Source organism: Panthera tigris, chromosome F3 (assembly GCF_018350195.1).
Source record: "Panthera tigris isolate Pti1 chromosome F3, P.tigris_Pti1_mat1.1, whole genome shotgun sequence".
In the NCBI taxonomy this organism is placed as follows: Eukaryota; Metazoa; Chordata; class Mammalia; order Carnivora; family Felidae; genus Panthera; species Panthera tigris.
Genome location: NC_056678.1, coordinates 44682074 through 44706242, shown reverse-complemented (window position 1 = coordinate 44706242; position 24169 = coordinate 44682074). Strand labels below are relative to the sequence as shown.

The 24169-nt window shown below is 43.0% G+C and overlaps 1 protein-coding gene across 9 annotated transcripts in view; it reads right to left on the bottom strand.

Moving 5' to 3' along the window:
- Positions 1 to 24169, bottom strand: part of SRGAP2 (SLIT-ROBO Rho GTPase activating protein 2) — a 233044-nt gene that overhangs the window by 75023 nt on the left and 133852 nt on the right. For 8 of the 9 annotated variants that reach the window (XM_015535288.2, XM_015535289.2, XM_015535290.2 and 5 more), the window contains exon 5: positions 3762 to 3824. In XM_015535288.2, coding sequence (XP_015390774.1) covers positions 3762 to 3824 — 63 coding nt within the window. Of the gene's footprint in view, positions 1 to 3761; positions 3825 to 7120; positions 7140 to 24169 lie in introns of those variants that run through there. The other variant, XM_042976348.1, reaches the window with a different exon arrangement.

The following is a 24169-nucleotide window of genomic DNA, read 5'->3' as shown; positions in this document are numbered from 1 at the left end:
CAGCCTATAAACTAGCCAATTCATTATGGAGGAAAAAATACATGGAAGAGAATGCTCACTAGGGTTGCTCTCTGAATGGCAGCTGTGGGAAGCAACCCCTGGCACAGAATGCCATGTCAGGGAAATCAAAGGTCCTTCAGGCAGAAAAGAGGAAGTACAGAGGGGCAGCTGGCCACTTATGGTGTGAGTCTGGGCCTCTTGCCCAAAGGCATCTTTATTTGGGAACACTCAGGCCCTGCCCCTTGGATCATCAAGGTTAAAAAGTACTTAAATTATAAACCTTTGGGTAATCAGTCTCCTAAAAAGAAATATTTTGGGCAATAGGGGAGATGCAAGCTAAGGAGAGTACTGAATATGGTGGGTTCCTTATATCCCTGGTTTCCTTTATTCCATGCCCACAAATAACTTCTATTGCCCACAGGGTCATTGAAACAAGAGGCCCTTTCCTGCCTTCCCAAAAAGCAAATAAGGGGAAACCTCCTTATAAGATCTCCTTTGTTCTCCTCTTAACTCCTCTGACAGACAGAGGATAGAGAACATTCAGCAAGTAGCTTCCCAAAGCCAGCATATAATAGTGCCATGTAACTACTTGATGAAACCATCGTCCCATGCAGGGTGACCAATCATCCTGGCTTACCAAGGACTTCCCTAGGTTTAGCACTCAAAGTTTCATGCCCCTGAAAACCCTTCATTCCTAGGAAAACTGGGATAGTCAGTCACCCTAATGCCATGGTGCCTGACTGGGGCCAGTCCTATACTTATCTCACCCCACAGAGGAAGAAACTCATAATTCTGTTCTCTGAACTTGCTAATGGCCTATAGAATCTGCAAACTTATTTGACCCTTAACTACTGCCTAATATTTTTGAAAGTATGACTGGAGATGTCAGTATATGAAGTATGTGGAAAGCTGGGTCATAGAGGTTGGGACATCCCCCAGGATCATATAACTAGTGGCAGATCAGGTAGAATCTGGGTTGCCTACTTCAGAAGATTCTAGTCACTAGATGAAGGTTTTTCAATCTTGGTACTATTGACATATTAGGCAAGATAATTCTTTGTTGCAGGGGGCTACCCCATGCATTATAGGATTTTAGTTGCATCATGAACTCTAGCACACCCCTACCCCAGTTGTGACAACCAAAAATGTCTACAGACATTTCCAGATGTCCCCCTGGAGAAAAAAATCACCATGCTTGCAAATCACTATACTAGACCCTTCTGGTTTCCCTCGAACTTTCCAGTGTTCTCTACTCTTTCTTCCCTTCTCACTGCTAGAGGAAAAGAACAAACTTTAATTTTGGCCTTGGCCAAATTGACAAATTAAAAGAGTGTGTACCCAGGGATAAAAGGTACAGCATAGGGAATACAATCAATGGTATTATAATAGTGTTGTATGGTGACAGATGGTAGCCATACTTGTGAGCACAGCATAACGTGTAGATTTGTTGAATCACTATGTTGTATGCCTGAAACCAACATAACATTGTATATCAACTATGCTTCAATAACAAATATAATAAAATAAAAATAAAAAGAGTGTATACCAATTCATCTCATGGCAACAGACTCCATGCCCAGCCAATTCTCAGTTTGCATGCCAGCAGGAAGATTTTAAGCTCTGCGTGGAGCAGGAAAGCACTGGCCAATGCTGGACTGCCTGAAGACCACAGTCCAAGTTGCCAGTTCAGCCCCCTCAAACCAGAGCGGCAAGTTCTCTGGTTTTCTTCCTCATTCCTGCATGAATTATGCCCTTTCCCTTATTTATTTATGTATTTATTTATTTATTTATTTATTATTTTAAATGTTTATTTCTGAGAGACAGACAGAGACAGGGGCGGGGGGCGGGGAAGAGAGAGAGGGAGACAGGCTCCAGGCTCCGAGCTGTCAGCACAGAGCCTGACATGGGGCTAGAACTCACAAACCGTGAGATCATGGCCTGAGGTGAAGTTGGAGGCTCAACCAACTGAGCCACCCAGGTGCCCCTTCCTTATTTAAATATTTTTTAAAAATCATAGGATATTAGGAGATCTTGGACTCCGAGCAAAGCCAATGGATCCTCAGACACTGTTCTTTCACTGCTACCCCAAGTCCTACTGCAGAAGCAGCAAACTGGGTTTGAACTAGTTTGGGGTTTGTTGCTTGTTCATCCTGTGCCTCCCCAGAAAGAATAAAGAGCAGAGGCCCAAGATACTTGCAAAAAAATAAAAAGATTCATATAATGACTGAATGTGTCAAATTTTATCTTAGTGAATTCTTTGCCAGGATATGGGAGTAATAGGGTGCCTAGAAGATGCTCTAAAAATAAAGAGCAGAAGTAAAGCATTACAAAGACAACAGGGTTCAGGAAAACACATCTAGTCTGTAAATGGTTCACATCAACACGCTTCTGTTTTTATAAAGAGCTTTAACTGCACTTGAAAGAAATGAAAACTTGGGAGTTGAACCAAAGAGTACCATCTATCTGCTCTCCTTCAGAGCAGAAGAGTCACACAGCAGAATTCCAAATAAACTGAGCGTCACTGGAGACCAGTCTGATGACTACTCTATCCTATTTACTTGTTCAATAGTTGCCATGACAAAATGGCCACACCTAGGCTTTTGGATCAAGAACATGGAATTCTCTGATCCCAAATGTCTGTGATGCATGTCACCACTGCCTGTCTTCCTGTAAATTAGAAAGAAAGAAAGAAAGAAAGAAAGAAAGAAAGAAAGAAAGAAAGAGGAAGGAAAAGAAAAAGAAAAAAGGAAGGAAGGAAAAGAAAGAAAGAAAGAAAGAAAGAAAGAAAGAAAGAAAGAAAGAAAGAAAGAAAGAAAGAAAGAAGGAAAGAAAGAAAGAAAGAAAGAAAGAAAGAAAGAAAGAAAAGAAAATGCAGTGAATAAGCAAGTAAACACAGGAAATCAATTTCACCTTCCCAACAGGATGGGGGCAACCCCAGAGACTGACAGCAAAGGCCGGGCACAGGCCAGCTGAAGAAGGGGGCCTTGAAAGGCTTTAGCTGTATAATCAAAATATTCCTTGTACGGCAACAGGAATTTCCTTGGTGTGCATATGTGTTCTAATTATATTTAACTAAACACGGCTAGGGAGAAAACCACCACCACCTTCCAGTGCATGAAGAAATGCATCAGCCACAGGCATCATGTGCCTAAAGTGCCAGTCATTTCAAAACAGATTGTATTTTCTTCTCCAAACCTGAAGCCTGCCTCTTCACTGAGGTTTGGCCTTTATAAAACCCCGGGGAGTCGGTGCAAAGCTCTCTCTGCCTGAATCGGCCCCTTAGATTGGGGGCATTTAGGCCTCTGTGCTTCCCTCTAGAGCACCCGCTCTGGTCTCAAACCCATAGATCAATGCAAGAACTGATGCAAAACCTTGCACATCAAGTCCTTTCCAACAGACACATATTAATGGTACGATGCACACTATGTTTTTTGCCATTAGGTTTGGGGTTCCTGGTTTGCTGCTAATGGGAGTCAGTTGTACTGATGAGAAGCCTTGGCTGGTCTCTGGCGATGATGCCCCCACGAAGGCAGAGTTAGTTCGCGCAGCCAAGGAGGGATCTGATTCTGAGAGTGTTGTTTTGGCTCACTCAGATTTGAAAGTAAGAGTGTGAAGAAAGAAATGGGTGGAGTCACCCCCAATGGGGACCATGCACTGCCCTCAACCTCAGCTCAGTTCTGTTGCTGATGTGACCATGGCCACAAGCTGCCAAATGCTGCTTCCCTCTGCTTGTTAAAGAGCCAGGCACCCATATGATTTACCGAGTAGAGCTCATTCAGGACCTTCATCAAATCATCTTGGAGCTGCTGGCCGACTTCTTTACTCTGCAAGGAAAGAGGAATGAGGGTTAATAGGGAAATAGAAGGAGGGTGGAGGGGGCGACAAAGGCAAGAGCAACACTGGCTCTACAACTAACACAGACTCAATTAAGGCCCATTATTTAATCCAGCAAATCAGATAACCACTCTGATCTGACCCAATCACGGTCAGATTACTCAAAGAGTTTTAATAAAATGAAATGCGCCCCTTCTATAGCCTAGCTAAGGCAATCATGTGGAGGCCAAGTGGGTAGAGGCTTTGATTTTTCGATTGGTCTCCAAAGGGCAGGCCTAAAAGCCACCTCCTAACTAGCAACTATTGTTTCTCTGAGACTTGCAGTCGAGCCTTCCTGAGAATCAAGACTTCCTGGATGCAAGTCAGATATGAAATAGGATGAGAGAGAAAGAAGCATATAAACACCCAAGGACTTCAAAGTACCTGACTAAAGACCTCCCAGCAGGAAGGGGTTATTTGTCTTATTTGATTTACTTCTACCCCAACCCCCCAGGGCAGTAGTACCCCAATAATGACTCTGGTGTGCAGATTAGCTAACGCTCCTCAATCCTGATAATGGATGTTAAGGGGTCTCCAACCGGCCAATCCTAAGTGGCAGTGGCTCTTGGGTTCTTTGCTGCTGCCATTGAGGGCTGGCATCTCACCACCCAGATGGAATAGCAGAAATAAGGAAGAATGAAGAAGCAGGAAGGAAAAAAGAGCCACGCCTTCTATACTGAGTGGTTTTTTTTTTTTGGTTTTGTTTTTGGGTTTTTTTTGCCGAGCCCAAGGGAGCAGGGGCTAAAACACTGATTGGCATCACTGGGTCATGAGGGGAAGCCCTCATTTTATCTTCTGCCAGCTCTATTTCTTTCCTACAAATCAGATACCAACAGTGACCTTCTAACAAAAGGAAGAATACTACCCATGGCACCGCTCAGCTCCCGGGCAAAGAAAGGAAGAGTTCTTGCATGTCAGAAACATAGTCCTTTATGATCTTGCTTTTTCAAGATGTATGATTATAAAACCATTTTTTTCCTGATTACAAAAGGAGTATATGTATTGTAATTAATAAGAACACTGGAAAAACAAAAATACACACACACAAAAGAAAACTGTAGAAAACATCAAAAAAGAAAAAGTAACTTAATTCCTACCACTAAGAAATCACCCCTCTAGACTTTATTTTTCAAATCTTTTTGGTATGATTTTCGTGAAATGGGGGTTGCATTATACACACTGGAACTTAACTTATTCACTTAAATAAATGTTATAAATAGTTCCCTACATGTTATTCTTCCAGAAAATTATAAAAGATTATATTGACGTAGCTCCTATTCTTGGACATTTACTTTGCTTATAAATTTTTATGATAAAACACACTGTATTCAGTTACTTTGTGCATAAGCTTTGCGCACACCTTTCATTATTTTCTCCTAGAAGTAACATTGCTGAGTCGAAGACTACTCATTGATGCACCAGAAGCACATGTGCATGTTGCTTCACTTTTTTCCTCTTGACAAGTTGACATGATGTCCTGTTGTGATTGGTAGTCCTTTTGATCGTAATGAGCCATTTTCATTTCTCTTTAATGCTTTGCCATTTTCTACGAAGGAATTAATTATGGAATATAACATGTGTGACCTTTGTGGCGGCTACACCGGACTCATTACACCTGGCTGTGTGGAAATGGGCGGAAGGAGCCCTGAATGAGCAATCACAAGATTCCCCTACTCCTGGCTCCTCCACCATCAAGAAGATAACTTTGAACAACACGATTAATCTCTCTCTGGGCCTCTCTTTTCCTTTCCATAAAATGAAAGGCTAACACATCCTAAGGCCCTTCCTAACCTCTGCCATTCTATGATTCTTCACGATCTTTTGCCCGGCTTCTTGAGTCCACGTTAGATTCAACCATTGCCCACTTCAGGGTATGGTTGGTTGGCTTCATTCCGCACAGTAGGAGATGGTGAGCGAGTTCCCCTTCGGGACTGAGACGCTCTACAAAATGGATGGCTTCGGGCGTATCTTGCCAGTCTTAAATTTACCATTCCCAAATGTCTCTCATTCAATGCCCTCAACCACTGGAAGAAGCCACAAGAGGAAATGCCTTTCATCTAGAATCTCACATACCAGCCTCTCCTTCCCATCATGAAGGGAGCTGAGCTCCGCTGAAGCAGCAGAGATCCAAGGAGGTGAAGTGAGGCAAAATGACTCACCAACCAGCCCCAGAGTCAGCAACAAGGCCAGGAAGTGACCACGAGTATCACTTCCAAACACCCTGCCCTCTGGCCTCCAAGCCAACTCCCTTGTCAGCCACCCATCCTCCCTTACTGCCTCCTTGTGTTAAAATGGTAGAGGTTCCTGGAGAAAGCTCCCATTCCTCTACCCTGTTGCTCGCCCATGACTTAAATAACTTAGCCGCAGGAGGAGGGGGGGAGGGGAAGGGAGGAGGGGACAAAAGCATAACCAATAAAAAAGCAATTAAGCCCAGGCAGATGTTTCCTTTCGTGTACCGATTAGTTGGAAAAGGACCGACTCAACTATTATCCCTGTTTATTTGAACAGGCTGCCGAAGCGGATTCTGACTTACGGCTCCCTGTGGCTGAGGGCTGGGCTGGGAACACACGTGAAGCTAGCCCAGTCAAAGTGTCCAAGAGAGCCCCTGGCAATCAGGAACAATTCTGACACAAGTAGAGAGTCAGGAACTAGCCAGTGCTTCCCTCTCCTCTCTCGGATGCTCAAAGGCCACCCATTCTCTGTTTCGGAAACCTTCACTGTGTGCCTCTGGGGACAGCGTGGGGACAGCGTGGCCCCAGCGTGCCAGGAAGGGCTTCCGTGCTGGCCGGCCACTGTGGAAGGGTTGTAGCTGGGAAGCTACAAGGGGGCCCCACCCAAAGACAAAAGGGACATTTAATCCTGGGAACAACAAAACCTGATGAGAATGAAGTCTGCAGGGCTCTTCCGTTCCCTCCTAAAAACATGCAACGGGTTTCTAGGCAGGGAAGAAAAAGAGACTTTACAGAGCAGTCTTTGTGCCCTATCACACAGCCTGCATCTCTTTTCTTTAAAATTTCTTGGAAGAGAATGAGTCATCTAAACATTGCAGGAAACCAAATAGAAGTCGAGGGGAAAAATTACTTTGGGCAAAGTTTTTCTCTTAAATGTTTGCATAGTAATCTTTGCCTGGAAAAAAAATAAGATGCCTAAATTTAGAATAGAGATGTGGCACAGTTAACAATGCGGGTTCCATGGGATAGGAAGTGCAATGGTGTCTTAGGCGGGGATCTTTTATTTTGAAACTCACCACAACTGCGCCAGCCAGAGCGTGTTTCCCGGGGCCCCCACTCTGCCTGCTGCTGGGGTGGAGCTGATCCGGAAGGCAGTGAGATTGCTACAGCTCCTGCCAGCTGTGCATTTACAAAATGGGCAGGGAATCCTCCTTTTCCAACAGAGAACAGCACTGGATGACACAAACGAAACGCACAGCCGCATTTCCCCAAGACTGGAATCTTCCAAAGCCACCTCACTCAAAGAAAGGGGATAGCGGCAGAAATGCAAAGGAACAAGAAAGAGGCTACTCGGTCTTGGGCTGCCTGGCGCTAAGGCTGGTCACTCTTCTTTGGATGGATACATCTCCTGAGCTTGGATGGCTTTGTCTATTAGCATTTCCCAAAGAATGCACAGGATGAAAGGGCTTTCAAACTGGTCCTCATCCCGGGAGATTACCTCTTACCTTGTCTGTAGCTGTTTTGCTTCGCAAATAGTGGGGTGGGTGGGCCATTGTTCGTGGCCTATTCCATCTATTCTACATCTACACCACAAAGCCGTATTATTTGACAGGCACAAAATCACCCCGTTTGTATGAAAGAAAAAAAGAGGAAGGCATGCCTCTGCCATGTGGTGAGAGCTAATTTCGGCCCCATCCCAAGGCTTAGCCTGTCAGCAGGTAGAAACAGTAGGGTCATTTAGCTCTCTGCCGATTAGCCCGTGTCAGCAGTTTTCCAAAAAAGAATCCAATTTTCAAGGGCACGTATCTCCCTTCGCCAGTGCTGGCACCCCCACCCCCAAAGATATTTCTGAGGCCAACCGTTAAAAGATCCAGTTTAAAACTGAATTTACATTCACGGGTTTCAGAGGAAAGGGACATGAACCCTATACAAAGCTCTGGCAGCAGGAGGAGTGCCACCAGATGCACAGTGACAGTTTCAGGGGCACTCGTTCGGCACTTCAAAGAGGCCAAGTTTCATGGGCTGGAGCTTCGCCTGAAATGCTATCGGTGGGGAGGACAGGGGTAAAAGGAGTGGGTGTTTGGCAGTGGGTCCGGTGGCAGGGGACGGTGGACACTGTCTGGCCTCTCCCCTACCCGCCTCAGCCCATCTAAACAAGTGGTGCCGTGTGAAGTTGTGGGCGAGGGAGGGTGGTGATCCCGGAGGTGAGAGCTCAGAAATGATGTCTAGATTTCTCCCCCGGCCGCAACACTTGTGTATATGCAGAGGGACTCTTTGTACTCGGCATGCGCTCATTAAGATACCACGCGAGGGCTCCAGGAAGGCTGTGCTCCAGTTACGACTTAATACTCTGGGGAGCCCAAGGTAGTATAAAATACAAAATATATTGAATTGCAGAACTTTTACAGAGAGGTAGGCTGGGAGCTGGCATACGAGGGACACTTAAAGTGCTTTTGCCTTCTAAAGACAGGGTAGACCGGGATTTCAAAATGCACATTTTTAAAGTTGCAATCCAGTACATCATAGTGTGTCTACAATAAAAGTACTTATTATGCGCAGTGCACTCTGCTCATGCCTACTCTTTTCTCTTCTCTCCTGTTTTTTTTTTTTTTTTATGTTAGTCATAACTCACTAAGTGCAGTTTACAACTCATTAATGAATCTTTATACACAGGTTTAAAATGACTGGGTACGCTGTAATTGTAGAATTAATAAAGAAAATAGTGGGTCAGGGACTGGAGCCCACCAACCAAGACAAGCACTAAATGACTCGCCCTCTCAAGGTGGCCGATCGGGTGTCGGGAAGCAAGTTCAATTCCTAGATCTTGGCGAGGGGGAAATGCTGGATTTCAAGGAGTGAGCAATAAAGAGTCTGTTGGCAAAATATTTAGAGAAGGCCTATTATGTGTGAAGCACTTGTGGTTTGACTGGGAATACGGCAGTATACAAAACAGTTTAAAATTTACAATCCACTGAGAAAGATGGACATTAATCTGATGTCAGATTACCATAACTATCAGAACACAATTCTTGCAGTCTCAAAGGCATTATTAGAAATGGAATTTCTTAAGCCAGTTTTCTATTCAAGATCAGTATTTTTTTTCTATCTCAGCAAAGAGGTTTCCGCACTTCAACCTAACCCCAGAGCAAGCTAGATGATGAATCTAGCGTGCCAGAGCAGAAATCCGACTTAAAAAAAAAAAAAAAAAATCTAGCTACTATACAGCATATCCCTTTTCTTTGAATTTGCCTTTCTAAGTGATAATAGATATTTCAGGTTATAATGACATTGCTTCATTATAAGTGACTCCCAAAGTGGGCACATTCCACTTTCAAAGAATCTCTTGAGCTTGTCAACACCTGTAAAAACCAATCTCACCAGTGGCTCCTTCACTTCGAAGTGAACGGGTCTGGTTAAGCGCTCCCAGTGACGAGAGTCATAACTTAGAAGAAAATGTCCGAAACCTGATAGTCTGAGACTCAATACCTGTCTCTGAATTCGCCTTCTAACACAACTGGTTTCTCAATTAGATTCTTGTTTAATTATCTGGATTACTTAGACTAAACAACAACAAAAACTAGATTACAATTTTTGAAGCACCTCTCTGTCTCCCGTGGTGCCTGGCTCACTGCTTTGTGTATAGGAGACATGAAGTAACAAGCCGTTGAATCAATTAGATCAAGTTTTAGCTTAAACGCTGTGCTTTCACATAACAACAAGAAAAAAAATATACAGTTGCCTTCTCTTCATGCAGATTATTAAAAGCGGAAACATCAGAAGTTGCCCACATATGCTCCCTCACAGTTGAGCGCAAAAAAGGTGAAATGGCTTTTCCAGGATCACACAGCTGTTTGGTATCCTGTCTAGGACCACATGCCATACTGGAAGAGGGTGAAGAAACATGCAGGCTCTGGGTGGGGCGGGATTTGAATCCTTCCACTACGTGATCGCATGACCTTGGGTAAACTACAACTGCCCCATGCCTTAGTTTCCACATCTGCAAAACAGGGTAATAATGAGATAATCCAGGTAAAGTCCTTCAAACAGAACCTAGCACTTCGGATGCTCAAGAAATGTGAGCTCTTCTTATATTAGAATCCAGTCCTCTTAACACAGACTTGAGCGGTCTTGCTACCGCCCTGTGCTCCTTATGTGTCCTCGGAACACATTAATGATCATGATGTGTGGAACTGGAAGGTCCCGGAAGCTAATCCCCAGGCAGGGATGCAGCTAAATCTCTCAGATGGAAGAGCTCTAGCAACATACAGGGAAGAAGAATCTTTGCTTTTCCTTATGCCTGCTGCCGCGCCATCTATTCTCCGTGGTGTCAGTAAGAACCAAGGTAACAATGACTCTGAGAAATATGCAGTTTTCCTGAGAAGGGAACAAAGAGGTGTTGAGCCAAAAGGAGGAAATTGGGGGAGGGGGGGAGGGGGGTAGAGAGGTGGTATAGAAGGAAAATAAGGAGGATAGAATTACTTTTTATCCCTTCAGGAAGATTAAAGAGAAAAAATCCTTCTCAACTGTGCAACTGGGACTTCGTTCAATTGGGGTCATAAATTAAATGTCGGGAGGTAGGAGCCCCCTACCGCCTGGGTCAGCAAAGTCAAAGACTGCCCATTACCAAGTTCTGGTTCAATGAAATCCAGGGGCTTTCTCCTCCAGGGCACTTGTTTCTGAAAGCCATTTCCTTAAGGTTTTTCCAGAAGTTCTGCAATGTCTGACTAGTCAGACTTAATAACCACAGTAATGCTAGTGGCCCTGGGAGAAAATCCATTCCTTGGCATGACCGTGAACTCTGCAGATTCAGTTCCTACCTTCCACGGATGCTCGCTCTGCTCTGTTGCAAGTAACCAGAACCTCTTGCCATGGAAACACCTAATTCAGATAAGACTGACTCCCACTGGACTGGGGCAGAGTCATGGGATGGGGCTGGGGGCCAGGAAGAGGCTGGAGGCCCTCTGCTCTCCCAAGATCTCAGATGGCACAGACTAAAACACAGTCCTGTAACAACTTGAATGTTCCCCTATGGCTGTTTCTATCTCTTACAATGACCGATTATAATACTAAGAAAATAAGCTGAAGGCAACATCCTTTAAAAGGAAAGAGACAACTAAGTCTGAGGCTTCATTTCTTAAATCACCACTGTGAGCCTTTTCTTGGCAAATTTCCATCTTTAACTCTTCTGGATAATGATTTTAGCAGAAGTGTAATAATTGTCTTCAGGCTCTGATCTCTAGTGCCAAAGCATTTCTTGAGGTCATATTGAAGATCTCCCAGGCAGGACACTAAAGTCATAGAAATGGTGTCTAGGTAACTGTGGTGCCCTGGGTAGGCCAGGACACAGGGGACAAAAGACACAAAGGCAAACAGGCAACATGAGAGCACAAATCTCTCAGCAACTGTAAAATGAACGAGGGAGAAAAAACAATCAATGGCTTGGAACTGGGCAAGAAGCAGCGGTGGGGGGTGGTGGGGGGGGGGAGCCAGAATGATAAGGTGCTTGCAAGCATATGCCCTCCCACAATAAGGAATTCCAGGAGCTGGGGGATGGGAAGAATGCCTGTGTGGCTCCCAGATGGCTGGGAAAAGGTTGGGAGAACAGGAGTTAATAGAGCTCATTTGAAAGTTGGCAGCGTGAACACCGAGAGGAGGGCGGCCTGGTAGGAAGTAAAAGAGTCAGCAGCACCCGTACAGGAAATGCCTGGGGCACTGGGAAAATCGCTGATTAAATGCTTTAAGAAAGGGGAACCCAGAGGCAAAGTCAATTCGTTGAAGGATCTGTGTAGTTTTAGTACTTTGGAGATGCCATAGAATCCCACTGTTGAGAGAGAAGAACCTCCAGGGGGTTCATTTAAGGGAGAGACCATTTTCTCGACACTGCAGGTGCCAGAGCTGTACCCGAGGGTTGCATTAAATCAACTCTAGGAGACTAAGTAGAGCTCCCTATTGGCACAGCGTTAGAATGCATTTCCTTGGGGCTGGGTGCAGGCCTGGACTGGCCAACTTTCTTCGGACACTGAGGTGGTGTGCAAACTCTTGTCTCTGTCAGCACTCAGTCCACGTTGCCACTCCCATCAGGAATGTTCCGCAGACAGTTAAAAAAAACCCTATACCCTTGGAGGAGGGCACCTTCCCTCTCGCCAGTACCTCATTCCTGATGAAAAATCACTGAATTGTGAGAAGGAAAATGTCCAGAGTTTGAAATTGGCAATTTCCAATCTCCAGCTCTGATTTTTCGCCTAAGTGCTTCGATTTTTCCTCTTTGATTCAGACTTTATAAAATGTTCCAGGTACACTTGAGAAGCATGTGTATCTGTCTGCAGTTAGGCACAGTGCCCATATAGGTCACTCAGGCAAAGTTTGCTAGCTGTTTTTTCAAATCTCTGTATCTTTACTTAATTTATTTTGGTCTAATTGGTTAATCATTCATCAAGACAGGTGAACTGAATCTCCCACTGGGATTGATGATTTATCTGTTCCTTCTTTTTATTCTGTTCATTTTTGACTTATATATTTTAAGATTATGTTATTAAGTACATACCGTTTTCTGGTGAAAATGTCTACCATTATCTCTAATAATACTTTCCGAATTAAAATCCACTTGGTCTGATTTTAGGAGGGCTCTCTTTTCCCATCATTCTGCTTTAAATTTTTCTATAACCTTATACTTAAGGCATGTGTCTTCTCTTATAAGCAACATATAATTCAGTTTTGCTTAAAATCTCTTTGACGATCTTTTAATTTTACACGAGTCAATTTACCCTTACAATTAACTGATGTGTTTAAATCCACCAACTGGCTATATGCCATTTGTTCCACGTATCTCCAGAGCCTCCTTCCCTTATTTTTTATCTTCTTTTTCTTTTCCATTTTTAAAAATTCAGTGGAAGTCACCCTTCTGGTATATTCTATGTGTTTTGAGAAACCCACCACAATTAAAACACTGAACAGATCCGTCATCCATCAAAAACAATCTCTCATGCTGTCCCTTCATAGTCAAAGTCCCTGCATCCCTAACCCCTGGAAGCCATTGCTGTTGTTCTAGATCCCAACAGTTTTGCCTTTACCAGAATCGTTCTTACCTTCTTTGGGGTCATTTCTTACTAACTGAATCTTCTCTTAGATTGGTAGCGGTGCTATTTCTATAGTGGTAACCCTAAATTACAATATACATATCCGTGACTTGTCAAAGTCTAATATAAATCAATACTCTTACTGCTTTTTGCACAATATTATTAAACCTATTTACCCACCCACACCTACAGATAGATTCTATTGCTGCCATTTACATTAATTTTATATCTGCTTATCACCTCACCTGAAATTATTATTTTTTTAACAGTCAATATTCATTTAGATGTACAATATTTCTTTTCCTGCATCTCAAGGCTTCTATCTGGGATCATTTTCTTTCTGCATAAAGAATAACATTTAGGGGCACTTGCATAAAGAATAACACTGGACTTCGGCTCAGGTCATGATCTCACGGTTCATGGGTTCAACGCCCGCATCAGGCTCTGTGCTGACAGCTCAGAGCTCAGAGCCTGCTTTGGATTCTGTGTCTCCCTCTCTCTCTGCCCCTCCCCTGCTCATGCTCTGTCTCTCTTTCTCTCAAAAATAAACATTAAAAAAAAAAAAAATACCGTTGAGTATTCCTTTTAGTCCAGGGCTGCTGGTGATAAATTCTCCAAGTTTTTACTTGCCTGAAAATGTCTAGTTCACTTTCATTTTTGGAAGACAGTTCTTTCAGCTTTTCATTCCATTGTCCCCTGTCTTCCACTATTTCTGCTGAGTGTCACCTGTCAACCTTGCTCCCTTGGAGGTAATGTGCCTTCTCCCCTCTCGAGCTGTGTTAAAGATTTAGATGGTCTCTGTCATGGTTCTCAGCAATTTTACTAGGATGCGCCTCCACTTTAATTTTCTTTGTGATTCTCCTACATGGGGCTCATAATGCTTCTTCAACCCGCAACTTGAAGTCTTTCTCTAGTTTGGGACAATTCACAGTCACTATCTCTTCAAACATTGTTTCTACCCATTCTCTTTGTTCTCTTCCTTCTGGAACTTCACGTGTATGCATGTTAGGCCCACTCACCATATCCCACAGGCCTCCTATGCTCTTTTTTTCATTTTCCATCCTTTTACCTCTCTAAACTTCAGTAGATACATTTTTTTCCAACATGTCTTTCAGTTCACTAATTCTTTATTCAGCTTTGTCTAATCTGTGTAATCCATGCATTGAGCTCTTTCTTTTAGTTACTTTATTTTTTTCAGTGCTAAAATCTGAGTCCTCCTTTTTTTAATAAAAATAAAATTCACATACTACAATTCACCATTTTAAAGTGTACAATTCAGTGGGTTTTAGTAGATCCATAAGGTTGTGCAATAATCACCACTATCTAATTCCAGAACCTTTCATCACCCTACAAAGAAATCTCATAACTGTTTAGTACTCACTCCCACCCCTCCACCCCCACCCCCAGCTGCTGGTAACCATGAATCTACCTTCTGTCTCTATGGGTTTTTCCCATTTTGGGTATTTCCTATCAATGGAAACATAGAACATGTGGCTGGCTTCTTTCACGTAGCATATTGTTTTTAAGGTCCATCCATGTTGTATCAGTACTTACTTCCTTTTTTGTGGCTGAGAAATATTCCATTGTATGGATATGCCACACTTGTTTAAATCCATTAATCATCTGATGAATATCTGGATTGTTTCCATTTTGGGGTTATTATAAATCATGCCACTATGAACATTCATGTACAAGGTTTTGTGTTGGCCTATTTTCAATTCTCTCAGATATCTATGTAGGAAAATGGAATTGCTGGGTCATAGGGTAACTCCATGCTTAAGTTTTTGCGTAAGTCTTGTTTACATTTGTGGGGAACTGCCAAATTGTTTTCCATAGCATCTGCACCATTTTACAATCCCCCCAGCAATATCTGAGGGTTCCAATATCTCTATATTCTTGCCAACACTTGTTCTTTTCTTATTTTTCTTTAATTATAGCCATCCCAGTGAGTATGAAGTGGTATTTCATTGTGGTTTTGATTTGCAGTTCCCTAAGGACTAACAGTGTTGAGCATCTTTTCATGTGCTTGTTGGCCATTTGTACACCTTCTTCGGAGAAATGACTATGCAAGCCCTTTGCCTTTTGCAAAATTGGGTTGTTGGTCTTTCTGCTGTTGGGTTGTAAGAGTTTTTCATATATTCTGAATACTAGATCCTTATCAGATAGATGGTTTAAAAGTATTTTGATTCTTATTATACAGGTAGTCTTTTTTAAATTTTTTGATAGTATCTTTTGAAGCAAAGAAGTTTATAATTTTGATGAAGTTCAATTTATGTATTTTTTTCTTTTATTGCTTGTGTTTGGTGTCATGTCTAAGGTAAGTTACCTAACCCCTTAAGGTCACAAAGATTTATGCCTATTTTCTGTTTTGGTGTCTTATCTAAGCAATGTTACCTAATCCAAGATGAAAGATTTATACCTGTTTTCTTCTAAAAGTTTAAGTTCTTACATTTACATCTTTGATCCATTTTAAGTTGTTTCTTTTTTATAATTTCCAATTTTTGTCATTTGATTTCATAAATGTATTAAACATAATTAATTTAAAGTTTGTCTGATAACCATTACAAGGATCTCCTGTGGGTATGTTGTTTTTCTTATAAGCACTGTATATATACAAAATGGTGAGTGAGAACTATTGGGCTTAGGGTGATAGTATCTTCCTCTAGAGAGGACTTAAATTTGTTTCTAGCTACTACTAGCCTAGATCACCTTAATCCAATTAGAGATTAAGATAATTTGAAGCTAGGCTTCAGTCCCTGTGAGACCCCTGAAATCTATTTCTGGTTCACCCTCACTTCTAAACTGCATCCCTGTGGGGTCTAAAAGCTTGAAGAAGTCTACCAGCCTCCCAACCTCCCCGCCTCCCATCCTTGGTCCTACATTCCAGTTTTTGTCCTGTTAGCCCTACAAGGCTATTAAAAGCTCTGCTTGGCTTCTTAGCTCTCAGTGATCTTTTCTAGAATAGCAGATGCCTCCTGGTGATCAACGGCTCCAAAGGAGCAGAAGGTTGGTCTGAATTACCTAAGCTGCCATTTCTAGAAGTTCAACCCGAAGTCTGAATTTTGACGATAGAGATTATGTTATGTTTAAATGTTACCCTCCCTAGGTCCAGTGCAATGTTGGATACCTAATAAGTACTAAAATATGTTTTGTTTGAAAGAATGAATTGATATTGGTAAAAGAGAAGGATTATCATATTTATGTCTTAAAGTTATTCATTTCCCAAGACACGGTAACCAAAATATTCTGGTAAAACAAAAGAGAAGCCAGCCTGAGGTTTTCAATATGGTTCCTCATTACTTCCTTAGGGGCTTTTCAAAAACCACAGTCCATCAAAGGGCAGCAGGGGGCTGAATCTACCTAACATAAAGGGGATCTATGAAATTAGTTGTAGTGGTTGAGAATCCAGATTCAAATCTCAGGCATTCTCTGGTAACCCAGAGTCCACAAAATGGAGAAACCCCACACTAAGTTCTAATAACGGGCCATTTGGGGGTCTGAGGAAGGTTTGGGCATCTAGTTCCTGGGACATATGTGAAAATGTCAGCTTCACTAGCTATCCCAAATTCCTTAGCACCACACTGGCCTTTCCCTTGTGAAATCAGCATAAAAACAGAAAGAAGTAATCCCTAACTTCTAATTTTCTCTCCAATAAGTGGCCATAAGTTGATGACTTTTCCTTCATGATACGTCTGACAACTGTCTCCTTTTCAACACTCCTGGCATTGCTACCACATCGCAGGCCCTTATTCCCCTGCTCCTGGATTAGAGGCCCAGTCTTTCTGAAGAGCTGCTCTATTACATCATTTGCCTATGAATCAACCTTCCATGGTTCCCAAATGTTCTCCGAATGAAGTTCAAACTCCTTGGTTGGGCATCCAGGGCTCTTTTCAGCTTTGTTTCAGCTACTCTCTTCATAAATACTCTGATTTAGCCAAACTGTTACACTCACCACCTTCTGAAGAAGCCTCACTCATTCCTGGGCTCTCTTTTGTCTTGAAGTAGTTCCTTCCGTGTGGAAGGTTCTTCCACCCTGCTCTCCCCACACTCACAAATGTCTCCTTTTCCATCTCTAATTATGATCATTTTCATTCACTAAAAACCCAGCTCAAATGTCACCTCTCTACTTTCTGCATAGGAAGCATTTAGGACTGTCTGATACGGGGTAAATCTTCAATATATATATTTTTGAAAAATGAGTGTGCGTGGTTGCAGGGGGGGAGGGATAAAATTTTCAATCAATGATGATATGGAAATTGCATATCTATTTTCTTAAGTTTATTTATTTTGAGAGGGGGGAGGGACAGAGAGAGAGAGAGAGAGAGGGAAAGAAGAATCCCAAGCAGGTTCCACTCTGCCATCATAGAGCCCAATGAGGGGCTTGAACTCACAGTGAGATCATAACCTGATCCCAAATCAAGAGTCAGACGCTTAACCAACTGAACTACCCAGACGCCCCTATTATTTTTAACTAAACTGTGCCCTACATCACACTATATATAAAAAATTTTATGGGGATGGCTTTGGACCATGATATGAAAGACAAAACTATGACTTTTAGAAGATGATACAATGGAATATCTTCAAGACCTTAGGGTAGGAAAGGCTTTCTTCAACGTGATAGAAAAAGCACTGACCATAAAAGAAAATGGGTTCAACCACAGTAAAATTAAGAACTTTTACTAACCAATAGAAAATATTTATAAAAATAGACAAGTCACAGTGTAAGAGAACATGTGCTTAACACATATAATCAGTAAGATAACTAACATTCAGGATCAGTACTTCACAAGAGAATATATCTACATGCTCAGTAAAAACAAGTAAAGGCCCTCACACTCATTAGTAATCAGAAAATGCACATTAAAGCCAATATGATAATAGCTTATATTAAAACAGTTAAAAATAAAACTACAGTTAAAATGAAAAATTTGACCATATTAAATGTTGGCAAGGCTGTAGAAAAATGAACTCCTCGTACATTGTTGGTGGGGGTACAAATGACTAATATCGTTTCGGAAAACAGTTTGGCATGAAATCGTAAAGGAGATTTCACCCCGCAATTCCGCTACTAGGTATATTCCCTGGAAATCTGGCCATGTGTATGCCAGTGCGCACAGATGAGAATGTTCACAGTGGCATAGTTTGCTTTAGTCCCACACTCAAAACAACCCAAATGCCCACTGATAACAAAATTCACACTGATAAGTAAATTGTGGTGAATTAATAAATGGGCCCCTAAAGCAATGAAAAGAAACAAGGCAGAGCTAGATGCATCAGCGTGGGCGGAGCTCGCAAACCGTGGCAAACAGAAGCGGTGAGACTTGCAAAATTAAACCACGCTGTTTAGAGATGAATATCTAGAAGATGTAATTTAAGAAAAGCAAGGGAGTAATTATCACAAAATTAGGACAGTGGAGGAAACAGAGTTGTGACTGTAGGGAGTATTGCAAGGAGTCCAGAGGTGCTGATAAGGATCTCCGTACCTGCTTGTGTGAGTGGTTGCTTGTGTGTTTGTTTGCCTTATTATACATACATATTTTAAATACTTTTCAAGTTTTTGAAACTGAAAAAAAGAAGAGTTCCATGATTGACCGGTGACATCTATCACAAATGCAGGAATAAGGTTTTTGCATTGGTTCACAGGTCTTCTTGAACAACCGAGCTGGATATGAGCTCTTCCTCTACTGCCTGTACTATATTCTGTAGCAATTATTATCCGTGGAACACCGTCTGTCTATTATTTATGGTACACTTATCATAGCCACATTGTCTTGATTAGAACTATTTATGCAAACATCTTCCCCCCTTTCAACTATAGCATAAGCTTCCGAAGGATCTGGACTGTATCGTGTAGCTAGTAATTAATAAAAATAGTCATTATAGCTTACCTTTACCTAGTGCTCACTGTGCACTAGCCATTTACAGGCATAACCGTACTTAATCTTGGTAATAACTCCATGTGTTATTATTATCTCCATTTCAGGGATGCTCAGGCTTAAAGAGGTTAAGCAATTTGTCCAAAGGGACAGCTATCAAATGCAAGAGTTAGAATTTGAACGCACAAACTCCTATTCAATGCTATTTTGTCTTCTCATCTTTTTAAAAAAATTTTTTAATGTTTATTTATTTTTTGAGAGAGAGAGAGACAGAGCGCAAGAGGGGGAGGGGCAGAGAGAGGGAGACACAGAATCCGAAGCAGGCTCCAGGCTCCGAGCTGCCAGCACAGAGCCCAATGTGGGGCCCAAACCCACAAACTGAATCATGAGATCATGACCTGAGCCGAAGTCAGACGCCCAACCCGCTGAGCCACCCAGGCGCCCCTATCTTCTCCTCATCTTGTACAAGGCCTTGCATGCTGTAAACACCCAATAATTATTAATTGGGTGAAAACGAGAGAATGAAAGGCCATAAAGTTTCACAGCAAGGAAGAGAGGAACAGTACAAAAGCATGTTGAAATCTTCAGGTGTATACTACTGAAAAGGTTGAGACTCCATCTATTAAAAGGAGAATCATGTATGTAGGGCTATAAAAACGAGCTTCCAGGATACTCTGGTCATAGGGAGTGAGTCCAAAACTTAACCAGCTTCTAAATCCATTTGGCTGTATTTGGATAGCTGGCAGTTCAAAGGGCAAATGGCAAACGCACGTCTCATGAAGCACCCTGGCCGCGGTGCAAGTGGAACTGAGCCAGGGGTTACCGATCACCGCTCTCCCACTGATGTGGCGGCCTGGGTGGAAGCCTTCAATGGTCCATCTGTTCTCACTTTGGTCTTGGGACTTTAGGATGAATGGGATGAGGATAGTGGTGAATGACAAGGGTGAGCACTGTCTTGGGGGCACTGCCCTACAGAGTTCAGGCACCAATCTTCTTGGGGAGCCCCAAAGAAGGGAGTAGAAAGAGGCGTTAAGACAATGGATGCTTTCAGGAGCTCCCTTAGTGCCCAACGGAGAAAGGGGAAGCAGAGGGAAGGTTCAAACACCCAAGGGAGAGGAAGGCACTTTTTGATCCAATCCAAAAACAAGAACCATGATCAGAGAATCACTTGCCATAGCTGAAGAAAAAAGAAAGTGACAGTGGGTCTTCCTGCTCCTGCCTTCCTGCCTTTCCAAGCTGGGCTGCCTCTCCATTGGAGATGAAGAGTGTGGCTGTAGGCTGGCCTCTCCCCTGATCGTCCCCAGCCCCCAGCTCCTGGGGACAATTGAGCTGTGTCTCTGGCATGTGTGGAACTGCAGGTCATGGCCATATTTAACGAGAACATTCATTCTCCACAGGCACTACGGGGCTCCTCAAAACGCCCTTTGTGTCACTGTGCCTTTCTCTCCACAGCACCCGCCCCCCCCCCCACCACCACACACACTAATTTAATCAAGATGTCCTAGCTTGTAGATGGAGTGGACTCGTCAGTTCCGCATTCTTTGTGGCATTAGAGCTTTGGAGCAAAATATGTAGGGCTGAAGCCAGCAGGTTGAGGAGATGGGGTCAGGGTCTCCAAGCCAGAGCATGTTAACTTTTTGTGTAAACCCAACGCATAAAGAGTGCACTAAGTTTGTGATATGCCCCTATAATTTTTATTTAACTCTAAATATTCTGAAGAGGTTGAGAAATGTTTTCTTAGGCAAGTACACAGACATTCAGAAGCAAAAGGAAAAAAAAAAAAAAGGAAAGCAAAAGAAAAAAAAGAATGTATTCATCAGCACTGTTTCTAGAATGCAGAACTAGAAAAGAGAGCTTTGTCACAATTATGCTCCTTTTCTCCAGTCTCTCTTCCATTCACCCATAATTTTGTAAAATCGGAAAACTCTGTCTTATCTAGGAACCAGATTTTAATTCACATTTGCTTCTCTAGACCACAGCCAATATCCAGAGAATCTCAAAATTGTGGTGGAGAATTAAAGCAGTAAGAAAAACAAACAAAGAAGCCATCTGGAGCCCTGGGTCCTCACCCAAGTTACCTGATCCCCAGACTCATGGTCTTTTCCTTTGCTGTGGTGTCTCTCAAAGAGGGCATCCCTGCTTGCTGCTATAACTTTCTGAGTTAATTTGTGAATGTCCAGCTGAACCTCTGAAGCCAGAGTCTTGTAGGCCAGAAGGACTCAAGTCTATTCAAGGAAGGCCGAAGCAGGGCATCTCAGACAATCCTATCTGATTAGGATACGTGTTGAAATTCCTCTCGTCAGCCTCAGATCCATTTTGCCGCAACCTCCCGCCTGGGATACATAACCCATTGCCTCCATTATCTGCTTGCCAGTTTAACTGGCGCACATCACCATGGACAGAAATGTAGTCAAAGTGCTATTGTTTCATGATGCATGAGGGGCTTTGTAGAAACCTAGCAAGGAGGCCTCCAGACTGTAAGGGGGGACAGGGGGGAGAGGCGTGTCACCTTCATAGTTTTTGGAGCCAAAAGAACTTTGAGCTCGATTCCATCTCCTCCTGCCTGGGTGAAGTAGGCAACTGGCCTGGGGTCAGGACAACCCTAAATGCTTAGGCTAATCCCAGAGTCCTCATCTCATTCTACAAACCCAATAAGCTCCTAGTCAAAAAACTACACAGCTTTCCAGCTCCCTTACAAAGCTGTACTAAAAAAAAGTTTACTACTCCCTAGTAAATAAGCATCTCTCCTATGCTGCTTCTCAAGGTAAGAACTGAGCGTCTGCCCTTTCCCCCTCCCTCTCTTGGCCGACTTGCATATTCTCTTTTCTGGAAAAGCTGATAAAAAATGCTTCCCTGATCCTGTCACATCAGGAGACTACAGCCTATAGCCCTAGGTTTTGTGTGAGGGTAGAGAGCATTTAATCAGTGCTTGCTAAAATGAACTGAATCACCAGGGAGCAGCACCACAGTGCCTTATTTCATTCAGCTTGAACCTGAACAAGGTGTGACTTTCAGCCTGGCCTAACCGAGACACCTGACTGCACCCTGCAGTCAGGAATGTGCAGCTAGAATACACTAATCTGCAGTGAGAAGGCCAGATTTCCTACCTACAAGACTTCTGATCCAGAGAGAGTAGGAGCCTGGCTTTCCTCCAGGGCTGGTGGGAAAATGAGGCAGAACTCTGTATAGCCCCGAGCTACGTAGCGTCAGGCCAGAGGCAACAAGCTCACATCAGGTGCTTACATCTAACCTGGGGAGGAAACCCATCCGGAGTGTCAGAAATCATCTGCTCTGATTACAACACCCTTTTTAATCTTCCTTGCCCAGGAGAGGATATGCGCTGATAACTTCAATAATGCCAGCAGGTACAATTAATTTCCATTCCTGCTCTTCATATACTGTTATGTGAAGGGGACTGGAAGGGCAAAATTCAGCCCCACTGGGGCTGCAGCCTGCAGCTCGGAAACAGGCAGACTGATCAGAATCAGCACGGCAAACCTCACCCTGTGTTTCATCAGAGGGACCAGTGCTAACCTATAAGTGCTCAAGAGACCTGCATGGCCTTCAGGGCAAGGCTAATTCTTTTGTGGTTGGGTAACAGTGACTACAGAATTAAATTAAATTAAATTTAAAAGCCCAGGCAGGATTTGATAGGGGTCTAATGGACATAGTAATTAAGCAAGATTTAATCAAAAGGATACAGACATATTTTATGTTGTTTCAAAAAGGAATACCTATTTTATTGGTCCTTGTGTTCTGCATTTAATATATCCCTAATGCAAAGTTTTTTTATGACCCTATCAAAAGTTTTTTTTTTTTTAACTAAAAACTTGTTAAAATCAACTAGAAAAGGCTACCTAGACTTATGTGACATTTCTCTTCCAAAGCAGTTTCATATCCTTTGTCACTGTTACCCTCACACCATTTCTAGAAGGCCAAGTGAGCATGAAGGATGTTTTCTCATTCCATTTACAGATGGGCCCACAGAGGTCTGGGAGGGTCAGTTTCTTGTATAAGGCTCACAAGATGGTAATGCTAGAGTTGGCAAAGATTTTTTTTTAAACTCCCTGTCTTAGGCTTATGCTATTTATTATATTCCTTCTCACCATTAGCTGAAAGGATAAGAAAAATGCTCAGAACCTCAATGGAGGTTCTACTGAGGACAACAGAGTCCCCCAAGGTTCCAAATCCCAAGTCTAATGGCATCTGCTCAGCTCCTGTTCTTCCTGACCTCTCCGGAGTGCCTTTCGGGGAGCCAGCTTCTTCTCAGCCATGTGACTCATTTTCCTGTTGCCCATTTTAATTTGCTCTTACGTCCTCTTTGCTGGTTCTCCGTCTTTTCTCTAGGCTTCAACTGCCCTCTTCTCTGAATACTCACTTTCATGGCTCCAACTATCGGCTTTGTACGTGGTCCGTGTTCAGATCCCCCTTCCAGCCCTCATCTTCACTACATCTCTGTGCCGTGTGTGGCGCTGAACCAAGGAGGGCTGGGGTCATGTCCTGGAAAGAGCACTGACTGGAGGTTAGAAGACCTGGTAGGTTTGGCCCCAGCTCTCCTACTGCCAACCTGGGTGACCTAACACAAGTCACGACTTGCTGGCTCTTCGATTCTTCACTAATCACAGAGCAGGATGAGAGCTAGTGGCTCTTTCACATAGTTTCCCCAATAAATGGCAACTCCAACTTCTGATGGCATTCAGATCAAAATGCTTACAGTCACCTTTTTTTAAAAAATTAATTTATTTATTTTGAGAGAGACAGAGAAGAGAGGGGGGGAGAGTGGGGGAGGGGCAGAGAAAGAATCCCAAAAAGGCTCCGTGCTGTCAGAGCAGAGCCCCACTCGGGGCTCGATCCCACGAACCATGATCATGACCTGAGCTGAAATCAAGAGTTGGACACTTAATCAACTGAGCCACCCAGGTGCTCATCTTAGATGTCTTTTTTTATCACATGCACATTCAATTCAGCAACAAATACTAATGGCTCCATCTTCAAAACACATCCCAGAGTGTGACCACTTCTCAATCTCCGCATCCACCACCCCGTTCCAATCTGCCATCATCTCCTGCCTGAGTTTACAGAAGTCTTCTCAGCAACCCTTCCTATTCTGTTCCCACCTTGCTCCTCCTTCAGTCTTAACACAGAAGCCAGAAAAATCCTACTGAAGCAA